At 41.4% G+C, this 11552-nt stretch overlaps 1 protein-coding gene across 6 annotated transcripts in view; it reads left to right on the top strand.

Moving 5' to 3' along the window:
• TULP2 (TUB like protein 2) overlaps positions 1 to 6535 on the top strand; it is a 52953-nt gene extending 46418 nt beyond the window's left edge. For all 6 annotated transcript variants that reach the window (XM_039335226.1, XM_039335223.1, XM_039335224.1 and 3 more), the window contains 4 exons: positions 145 to 259; positions 2100 to 2198; positions 2282 to 2453; positions 4265 to 6535. In XM_039335226.1, coding sequence (XP_039191160.1) covers positions 145 to 259; positions 2100 to 2198; positions 2282 to 2453; positions 4265 to 4398 — 520 coding nt within the window. In that variant the 3' untranslated portion in view covers positions 4399 to 6535. The remainder of the gene's footprint in view (positions 1 to 144; positions 260 to 2099; positions 2199 to 2281; positions 2454 to 4264) is intronic.
• Positions 6536 to 11552: the final 5017 nt, after the last annotated feature.

Genomic DNA, 11552 nt, shown 5'->3' on the forward strand with positions numbered 1-11552 from the left:
AAGGAAAAGGGAGAAAAATAGCGGACTACATTGTTTGGCGACCCCCGTGAAATGGTCGTTCGACCCCAAATGGAGTCCCGACCCACAGGTTGAGAACCACTTGCTTAAAGGAAGTAAACATCCCTTTTTTTGCTTGCTTTCCAGATCTAACATGCTTGGGACCAAGTTCACTGTATTTGACAATGGAATCAATCCAGAAAAGAAACCTTTTGTTCCAGAAACTGCCCACCTACGGCAGGAGTTAGTTGCCATTTGCTATGTAAGTATCACAGAGTTGGCAAAGTGGGGAACTGATATACTCCTTATATACAGGTAGTCCTCAATTCACAAGTATTCATTTAAAAACCATTTGAAGCTAAAATGACTCTGAAAAAAGTGACTTATGACCAGTTCTCACAGTGTCCTTGCAGTCACATGATCAGAATTTGGGCACTTAGCAACTGGCGTGTATTATGATGGTTGCAGTGTTCCAGGTCATGTGATTACCATTTGCACCTAGATTTGACAAAGTCAGGTTGCTTAATGACCATGAGATTTTCTTAATAATCAGAGCAAAAATGTCATAATATTGAGCGTGACTCATTTAACAATCACCTCGCTTAACAACAGAAGTTTTGGTCCCAAATGCGGTCATAAAGTGAGGACTGCCTTTATTTGCCAACAAATGCTCAGCCCAAAGAGAGTGTGCTAAGCCAGTCAGCTCAATTAGTTTGATTCAGGAACTCTGATTTTTGTTTTATTATTAGGTACCGGAGAGTTTTAATGAATTCACTTTAAAAAAAAAATAAATGATGTAAAATAAAAATGAATAATTTATCATAAACAGAAAAAAATAAGTAACAAGAAAATTAAAAAATGAACAAACAAAATAATTATCCTATATCACCTGATCTTGAAAAACTTTATTTTTGAAAAGATTTTTAGTGTTGACTAAGACTGTCCAAGATTTTATTCCCCAAAGGAACAGTAGGTAATGTGGCATTTTCTGATAGCCAAATATATAATTTTCTCAAAAATTGATAAATTCTGCGTCTCTAAAATTGGTCTTTGTAGTTTCTTCTGGTTTCTTCTGCCTTTCCTTTGATCATTATTAGAATATCTGGCATTTTTCTTATATCCTTTGACAATTTGCCCAATATACTTTGGGACAGAAATACCTACAAAGCATTTGAACTTGTTAAATCAGGTAGCTGATATTGTTAAGGTGATCCAGATAAAATAAAAGGGTATGCTGATTGATAATCGATAATATTTTTCAGAGATTTTCTATTCTAACCAAGAAAAAAAGAGAGTATTTCAAATACTGCCCCTTTTAAAGCTAATTTCATCAACTTGGTACCTTCAAGGTGCTTTGGGACTGTAAATTCCAGACTTTCCCAGATAGACTGAGCACCAAAAATGGGAAGATAGTTTTGTTTTATTAGGAAATGATGGGCTACTTTAAACTCAGGAGATAAATTACCCAGTACAAAAATACTGCATAAGATTAAATAGGAATGCTTCCCATTTGTAACAAATATTAACATTTCTCAACAAATCAGTGGCAGAACTGAAGATTAAAAAACATAGAATACTGCACCCAGTTTTGTTCACCATATTACAAAAAAGATGTTGAGATTCGGGAAAGAGTGCAGAGAAGAGCAACAAACGTGTTAAGGGGCTGAAGGCTAAAATATGTGAAGAACTGCAGGAATTGGTATGTCTAGTCTAGTGAAAAGAAGGACCAGGAGTAACATGATAGCAGTATTCCAGTATTTGAGAGGGACAACCTATTCTCTAAAGTACCCATAGGCAAAACAAGGAGTGGATGGAAACTAATCAAGAGGAGAAGCAGTCTAGAACTAAGGAGAAATCTCCTAACAGTGAGAACAATTAACCAGTGGAACGACTTGCCTTCAGAGATTGTGGGTACTCCATCGCTGGAGGCTTTTAAGAAGGGATTGGACAGCCTCTTGTCTGGAATGGTATGGGGTCTCCTGCTTGAGCAGGGAGCTGGATAGAAGACCTCCAGGATCATTCCCAACTCTGTTATTCTGTTACTCTGAATTAAAAGCAGAAGTCAGTAGATTTCTTACTTCCCATCCCTGTCCCCCTTGCAGGAGACCAATGTTTTGGGTTTCAGAGGTCCACGGAAAATGACAGTGATAATTCCTGGAATGAATTCAGAGAATGAGAGGATCTGCATCCAACCTAAAAATGTGAGTGGTTCTTATTGCTACTATTTCTGTACAAAAAACATCAACATAGGAACTCCATAATGCTTGTACTTCTCTGCCTACAGGAACATGAAACCTTACTGTTGAGATACCAGAACCGGAATATGCAAAATCTGATCAAACTCCAGAACAAGGTGCCTGCTTGGAACGAGGAGACCCAGTCCTACGTACTCAACTTCCATGGGCGGGTCACACAGGCTTCCGTCAAGAACTTCCAAATCATCTCAGAAGACGATCGTGAGTAGTGGGCAAGGTTCAGGAGAGTGCAGAAGGTTTTGCAAACTGAGGCTAGCTATCAAGCAGATGTCCCATTTAGTGAGACTAACTTCTAAATAAATCTATTGTGGCCAGTTTGGCTGACAAACAGGACATTATTTAAGGTGATTAGAACAAAGAGGGATACCGCAACAGTTAGCATGAGCACAGCATAAGGAACTGTAATGTATAGTTTTGTATAGTGGAGCAAATACTCTGTAAATTTACAGATATGTGAATCAAATTAGAGTTGGCAAGAGTTGGCCAAGAATGGGATCATAGATTGTGGTGTTTAACTTAGTAGACACATCAGCATACAGCAGTTACAAAAAAGGCAAATTCTTTTTTAAAGGTAAATAAGAAATAGAACCCCAACTATTTAGAATATGGAAGTAGTTGTGATAGCTACATCTCTCCATCACCAAAAGGAATTTTGGCAGAGCTGAAAAACAGGCAAATCAAGGCAAGCAAAATAACCAAAGGATTAAGCAGTTTCCTCAGATGTTTATATCTTGGAAGGACAAATAAAGTTGATGAGCATGAAATGGGTATAAAATTCTCCATGATATACAGTAGAGGAAGAAAATAGATTGGAAGATTGTTTTGCCCTCTCACATAGTTCTGGAAATTGCAGTTATTATGTGAAATCTAATGGTGGATGATTCAGGGCAGATACTCTCATCATATATACTTAAAATTGTAAAATTTGCTTCCACTGAACTTAGCAGTGGCCACCAATTTAGAAAGCCCAAGAAGAAAACAAGATATTCATGGGATGTAAAGTTATTAACAACAGTTAGCCATGATAGCTATCTCCTGTCACAAATGTTAGATTCCTGTAGATGGAGAATATGAACAGAATATGAACAAGCACCAGCATCATCCTTTTCAACATTAGATTCTCCCACTGGGCATCTCTTGGTTGCTTTGATCCAATCTAGAACATTTTTCTTCCTCCGTATGTGCTGGGCAAATGGTTTTCTAACAGGTAGATTTTACTCCCCTAGTCATTGCCAACACTAGGGGGCAGTGCTCCTCTCCATTTCAAGGACATGGAGCCAGCGCTGTGCAAAGACATTTCCACAGTCATGTGGCCAGCATGATGTCACAGAATGTCGTTCCCTTCCCACCGAACGGATACCTGTCTATCCATTTGCATTTGCATGCTTTTGAACTGCCAGGTTGGCAGGAGCTGGGGCAAGATGAGAGCTCACCCTGTTGCGTGGCACTTGGGTCTCAATCCTGGGCTATCGGCTTTCCAGCCGACAAGCCCAGCATCTTAACCATTCAGCCACCACACCGCCCTATTTTCTAAATTGAGATAAGAGTTCTGATAACAGAAGTTTGATCTTGGTGTGAACCAGTGCTACAAACACAGCCTCAGTCCTGCGTGAGGATTTCCATATTGTTCTTCGTCAAGCCCCAAGAGCAGACTGAAAGACAGACAACTCAGGATAAGCTTGGGGAAGAATTAGATCTGCTCAATCATCAGGGAAGGAAGCCCTTGGAGATTTTTTTTTTTTTTTTTTTTTTTTTTTTTTTTTGAGGAAGGCTTAGGTTAGGACAGGGGTCTTCAAACTTGGCCCTTCTATGACTTGTGGACTTCAACTCCCAGAATTCCTCAGCCAGCATGCCTGGCTGAGGAATTCTGGGAGTTGAAGTCCACAAGTCATAAAAGGGCCAAGTTTGAAGACCCCTGGCTTAGGAGAGAGGCAGGCATAAGGGGTAATGAAATGAAGTTTTGGGGGATGTTTTCTTTTGCCTCAATGGTCTTTCCTCTCCTTGGTTTGCAGCTGACTACATCGTGCTACAGTTTGGCCGGGTGGCCTCTGATGTCTTCACCATGGATTACCGATTCCCTCTCTGTGCACTTCAGGCTTTTGCCATTTGTCTGTCCAGTTTTGACGGGAAGCTTGCCTGCGAGTAGAAAAGGCCAGCTCAGCCAGATTTTTTACGCCCAAATCCTGTGGCTTTGCTCCAGATGGCTTCCTGCTGCTTCGTAAAATCAGACACAGTTCCTTACATTGCCATATTGCCCATCTTTGTCTTCCCGGTTTTTTTGTTAGGCTGGATTTCCACGTGATCTGTTACTATCAAACTGGCACATATTTTCCCATGGCTCTTCCTCCTCTCCATTCCAACTAACTTTCCCTGCCAAACTTTCGTCATCATTCCTAAAACCTTTGATTTCTCTTCCCTTTTCAGTTTTGATTTTTCATTTGCTTGGACTTTCCATTCTAGCCAGCCTGTTTCCTCTTACGCCACATCATCTTTGAACATTGATACTCTTGTTCAGACTTGTCCTGCCCTCTCTTGCCCTCTCTTCCTCCTACAAAACAAATTCAGGAACACCAAAAAAAAACCAACCATCTTGCAAGATGTGGAAGATAGCTCCATTATTGAACAAACACCCATTGATAAACAGCCAATTCTGCCAGCTAAATTGTTTCAGATCAAAGGGAAGGGCAGCCAAACGAATGGGAAGGAGCAGCTTTATTGAAACAGTGGACTGAAGCTGCCACCCCAAACATCTTCCCTTCTTTATCAAATTGCAAATAAAACTTACTCAGAGACCAAACTCCCTGTTCACTTCTTTCTGGGAAGGGGTAGAATTATTCCCAGGATCACGTCTGAAAACTGCACATTAAATGAAATGGGAACTATTCAAAATTGCCTCTAGGTTTTTAGGACTCACAATTAGACTGAAAGAATTAGCTGGAGTTTCATCAGTACAAATGTGCCCCATTGTTTTCAGTGAAACATGAAGCTGGATTTTGAATTGTGCTGCATTTTCTGGAGCTTGCTTGCTTATTTATTTATCTGATTTTTAATCCTGCCTTTATTACTTGTAAGTAACTCAAGGCAGCAAATATATCTAAAATCCCTTCTTCTATTTTCTCCATAACAACAATTCTGTGAGGTGGGTTGGGCTGAAAGAGAGTGATTGGCTCAAAGTCATCCAGCTGGCTTTCATGCCTAAGGCAGGACTAGAACTCACCATCTCCTAGTTTCTAGATCAGCACCTTAACTCATAGACCAAAGTGGCTTTCTAACTTCCTCCCATATGTGTAACCACAGCACACTATTGGCCCTCCTGAGAAAACTAAGAATGATGGTTGGATGCAACCAGCAATTGGTTTAGACATGTTTCTAGTTGTCAAGAAAAATGTTGAAGCAGGATGAGAGAGGCTGAATGCTTAAAAGAGACCCATTGCGTTAATGGCTACCTTGTCCTATTGATGTCAATAATCTTTTAAGCAGGGGTCTTTGAACTTGGCCGTTTTATGATTTGTGGACTTCAACTCCCAGAATTCCTCAGCCAGGCACGCTGGCTGTGGAATTTTGGGAGTTGAAGTCCACAAATCATAAAAGGGCCAAGTTTGAAGAGCCCTGCTTTTAATGCATGATAGGCCTGGCTGATGCATGACATTAAACCTTAAGAAGGCTGATTTGATTTTTGACTTAGTGTGGTTGTCTGAAATCAGCCACTGGGAGCTACAATTTATGATAGCTGGATATGTGAACCAGAGCAGTTGTGATTTCTGAAACTATAGTGTGAATCCAACCATTGTTTGAAAAAATTACTTTAGAGCTTAATGTTCTATAGATTGCTCCCCACAAACTTGATTCACACAACACACAAAGCCATTTTGTGCTTTGTTTAGCTTTGACTTAACAGGTGGTATGAAACCAGACATTCAGGAGTTACTGTTTTGTTTTATGTCTCAGCAAATATAGCCAATTGTGTTTTTGTATAGAAATTATTGTTAAATTATAGCTGAACTCGATTTGTGAATTAGGTCACTGAATCTGGATTACATTCAATAACTGAAGAACTGTATATATTTATTTCTTGCTTTTTGCTGATTTTGAGCCTAGTGAGCTTTACTGATTTAACTTTGTTGCTTTGACAATAGGAACTGTTACTGAATAAACTTGCTTATGACCCTAGAAATACATGTACACTTCCAGACAGAAACATTTTTTCCTCAGGCTTGTTGCATTTATGAAAAAAACAACATAGTGACACAGTGGGTTTATATTAAAGACTCCTGCCAGAAAAATAAATGGCTTTGCACTTTTTTAAAATTAAAAATGAGAAGGTGGCAAAAACAATAAGGGAGAGGAAAGCAGTAATTATCACTGAATTAACTTGCCACAGCAAGTATTTATTTCATTTAGATGCCGCCCAATTCCAAAGAGTAGCATGGATGGGAAGGGACAAAGAAACATGCCCACAAACCAAAGACAAAATTACTGCTGTTCAGTAAGGCGTTTATGTTCCCAGCCAGATTAATCCTTTAAAAGAGAGTAATAGCAATTGCAGACATCCATCTTTCTAAACCAGGATTGTTTGTTTTAATCATGGCTTTAATTCACAACCACTGTTTTGATACCAAATGTCAAGTTTATAGCAATCAAATCATTTTGCAGTTTAGCATCAGGCTCAGCCTAGATTTATTTTGGGTGGGTTGAAACATTTAGAACTGCCTGATCTAGGCTGCATAAACCAAGTAACTAGATGACCACTAGATGGAAGCAAAGGGTTAGGAGTTGCTATATCCCTTTGTTTCCACCTAGTGGTCAAGGAAGTTTCTCAGTCCAGATTTATTTTTTTATTTTAACCATATGGCTTAAAAAAAAATCAGTTGGGGTAGGGGTGAAGTGGGCTGCAAGAAAGTTGCTTGCAGGCACATGAGTACCAATAGCAAGAGGCCACAGGCTTCGCAGGGTATTTGTCCCAAGTGAAATCTTTGATCCTATGGAACGTAAGTGGGAAAGACAAAAAACTCAAAGAAGCACTCTTGCTATTGGTCAAATAAGATGCTAGAATCAGATTTCCACCCAAGTGTATGTTTTCTGCAAGATAATTCACTGAAAGGGGGAATAAGAATCCATTACATCTTGGAGACATTTGGTTGAAGAAGGGTAAAAGAAAATGGAGCACTTGGGGGCGCAGTGACTAAAGTGCAGTATTGTGAGCAAACTATGCCCACAGCCTATGTTTCATTCTGATAGGGCTCAAGGTGGATTAAGTCTTCCATCTTTCTGAGGTCAGTAAAACAAGGATCCAGATTGTTGGGGGCAATAAGCCAATAATGCTTCTACCTTTTAAATTGCCAAGAGAATGCAGTAATATGCCGTAGGGCAGTATACAAGCATACTGTAAATGCTATTGCTGTTGCTATTTGCACTTTTGAGCTTGAAAGGGGGAAAGTATCTAAAAAGAGGTTTATAATACAGCTAATGTTAAAGGAGAAGTGGATGAATAGTGTTTCTCTACAGGGGTTCTCAACCTTGGCAACTTCTACTGCAGTGTTCTACCACAGTACCTCTTTACTTCTACTCCTGTGTTTCTCACGTGGAGTGATTTCTACTGCAGTAGTTCTACCATAGTAGTTCTCAACTTCCACTACAGCGTTTCTCAACTTTGGCAATTTCAAAATGTTTAGACTTCAACTCTCAAAATGCATCCTGGCTGGAGAATTCTGGGAATTGATATCCACACATCTGGAAATGCTATACTAATGTATTGCTTACCGGAGTTTACAGCAAAACTGGGTGGTATTTAACTCATGAAAACATTTTAAAAAAGGATTCCTTTCTGGATGTAATACATGAATACAACACATAGTGGGGTTCTGCATCTAAGAAATGCATAAATCCTCAATGACTACCATTGAGCCCAAAATTTCTGTTGTTAAGGGAGACATTCGTGATGTGAATTTTGCCCCATTTTATGACCTTTCTTGCCTCAGTCATTAAGTGAATCACTGCAGTCGGTAAGCAAGTAACCTGGTTGTTAAGCGAATCTGGCTCCCCCCATTGACTTTGCTTGTCAGAAGATGGCAAAAGATGATCACATGACCTTGCGACACAGCGACAGCCATAAATACGAACCAGTTTTTGCCAAGCATCTGAACTTTGATCACATGATCATGGGGATGCTGGAAAAGTCGTAACTGTGAAAAAAATGGCTATACGTCACTTTTTTCAATGCTGTGGTAACTTTGAATGGTCACTAAACGAACTGTTGTAAGTCGGGGACTATCTGTAATAAGAGCCTGAAGACCTGTCTCTGCTGGTTGGCCTGGGGACCCAGTAGGGTAGCATCCTACTGGAAGTGGCTAATAGATTAATAGCAAACCTCACCTTCCCCTTGGCTCTCTGCTTCCCCAGCCACCGATCTTTCATTTTCACATCACTGTATCCTCACTGTTTTCTCTTTCACTATTTATTTTGTTCTTCCATTATTTTGCTGCTGTTATATTTCCACTTCTTTTCCTTTATCCATTTTAAGTGTTGAAAGCTGTCTCATTGCAAATAAATTTAACAAACACTGCAAGTAACAATACTTGTGTGTAGGAGTGCTTATTTTCATTCCACACCGCTGACTACTTTAATTCTCCCTCCACCTTCTGCTCAGGCTTCTGGAATCAATCCTAGAATATTTTTTGAATTACAGAAATCATCACTGGCACATATGAAGTTAAACAGGAGAAACTTTCCTCAGGGCATATTCAGAGTGCCAAAGTCTGCCCACCTCATTTGACTCCAAATTGTCCTCCCCACACTTGCATCTCAGAATACTGGTTTTCAGGACAGAGGTGGTTTGTTAGACAAACCTTGCTTCCTTTTGATGTTTATCTTCACTGATCCTAGCTCCGTGCACGGGTTGCCCTAAAGCATAATCTAGAGCAGTGGTTCTCAACCTTCCTAATGCCGCGACCCTTTAATACAGTTCCTCATGTTGTGGTGACCCCCAACCATAAAATTATTTTCATTGTTACTTCATAACTGTAATTTTGCTACTGTTATGAATCGTAATGTAAATATCTGATATGCAGGGTGTATTTTCATTGTTACGAATTGAACATAATTAAAGCATAGTGATTAATCACAAAAACAATATAGCAATGCTCGCTGGAGAAGCTTACTCTTCCTTGCTCAAAAATGTTGGGAGGTAGGGAAGGGGAAGGAAGGAAGGAAGGAAGATTGAAGAGGAAAGGAAGGAGATGGAGAAGGAAGAAGATTGAAGGGGAAAGGAAGGAAGGAGAAAGAGATTGAAGTGGAAGGGATGGAGATGGAGATGGAAGGAAGGAAAGGAAGATTGAAGGGGAAAGGAAGGAGATGGAGAAGGAAGGAGATTGAAGGGGAAGAAGGAAGGAAGGAAGGAAGGAAGGAAGGAAGGAAGGAAGGAAGGAAGGAAAGAGAGAGATTGAAGGGAAAGGGATGGAGATGGAGAAGGAAGAAGGTTGAGAGGGAAAGGAAGGAAGGAAGGAAGGAAGGAAGGAGAGATTGAAGGAGAAGGGAAGGAGATGGATGGAAGGAAGGAAGGAAGGAAGGATTGATCTTTGGAAAGTCATGTTTTTCCAGATGGTGATGAACTGCAACTCCCAGCATTCCCCGCTCTTGCCCTCTCCCAGCTGCCGCCCCAGGACCTGCCTGCCCCTCCAGCCTCCTGAGCGCCATTGCAGCGGCGGGGTCACAGGAGCCCCTTTCCATGCTGCGCAGCCCTTCACTGCCACGACCCGTCCCCGACTCGTCGCATGCACGAGGGGCATGGCCAGAGCGCCAGCTCCCGCTTGGAAGGCGCCGCTTCTCCCCTCCTGGCCTGGCCGGCTGGCCTCCAACACACATATAGGCATCGCTGCCGCCTGGCCGCTTCCGAGGCCCGGAGCCCAGCGAGCCGGGAAGGAGCTGCTCTTGCCCGCCAGTCCCAGGGCTGCACCGGGCGCCAGAGGGCTGAGGCAGCCTCCGACAGCAAGGGTGGCAGGCCAGGGGATGCGGGGGAGGCTAGGGTTAATTGTTCTAATCAGTAGAACAACCTGCCTCCAAAAACTGTGAATACTCCAACACTGGAAATTTTTAAGAAGAGACTGGACAGCCATTTGTCTGAAGTGGTATAAGGTCTCCTAAGGTCTGAGTAGGGGGTTGGACTAGATGACCTCCAAGGCCCCTTACAATTATTATCATCATCATCATCATCATCATCATCATCATCATCATCAATGTCTTACCCTTCTACCATTTTTAGAAGAAGACTTTGCTCTCTGTGTCATAGCTTACAGAATGATGGTTGGCAGTGAACACTGATCTTTTTAATCTCTCCTCTGTGATATTAGTGTTTCCAGAAATTCAGATAACCAGTAAGTGGCAGCAAAGAGATACCCCCCCACACACATAAAAACAAAATCTCTGCTGACATCTAATGATGGGCTTGATGTTTGCAGCCCAAGGTAGTATTGTACCAGTATGCCTACTGATTTTTTATTTAACACACCAAAAAAATTCCCAATTGAAATCACAGAGAGGGAGAGAGGGAAGGAGGGAGGGAGAGAGGGAGAGAGGGAGAGAGAGAGAGAGAGAGAGAGAGAGAGAGAGAGAGAGAGAGAGAGAGAGAGAGAGAGAGAGAGAGAGAGAGAGAGACCAAGTGAAAAACAGGAAAAGGAAAAGAACAAATACATAACATATTGTATAAAGAAAGTAATCCTGATGTTTAAACTTTGGCCACATAACGTAATATTGACCAATCTTTCCATTGCATCAATAGCCAGACAAATGCTGTCTACAATTAGCATCTTTAACTGCTATCCCTCCAAATATATTTCCATCTCATTATCTTCCCAACACACCTTGCAGCTTTTTAATGTAGGGAATACGAGAGTGCTAGGCTGAAATGGGAGCCCAGCCCTAAAACCAGGACCCTGTGTCTGCTATGGGGTCAAAGGGACACTTTATCACATTCTAATTGTGTTCATAACTTTTAGCTGTGATGACAATCCTACTGCCAAGAAGCAGAGAGGATGCTTACATAAATGGACCCCAGGAGGTTGACTGGATCAGAGATAGCTCCAGAGAACTCATCTTCCAGGGCTCTGAAAGTCAAGACAGGCAAGCAGCTCTAAGCCAAATGGTCCATGAGTTTAATTCACTCAAGTAGGGTTTCCTATCTTTGCCATGTACACATTCTCCCTGCAAATTCAGGTTGGTACTCCACCCCAAACACAGAGAGAAGCAGCCACGCAGGGCGTCTCCCAGCCCCAGAGCTACCCTGCCCCTTTTTCAAAGTACCAGTTC

This window comes from Crotalus tigris, unplaced genomic scaffold (assembly GCF_016545835.1).
Source record: "Crotalus tigris isolate CLP2741 ecotype Arizona unplaced genomic scaffold, ASM1654583v1 scf7180000017639.5415321, whole genome shotgun sequence".
In the NCBI taxonomy this organism is placed as follows: Eukaryota; Metazoa; Chordata; class Lepidosauria; order Squamata; family Viperidae; genus Crotalus; species Crotalus tigris.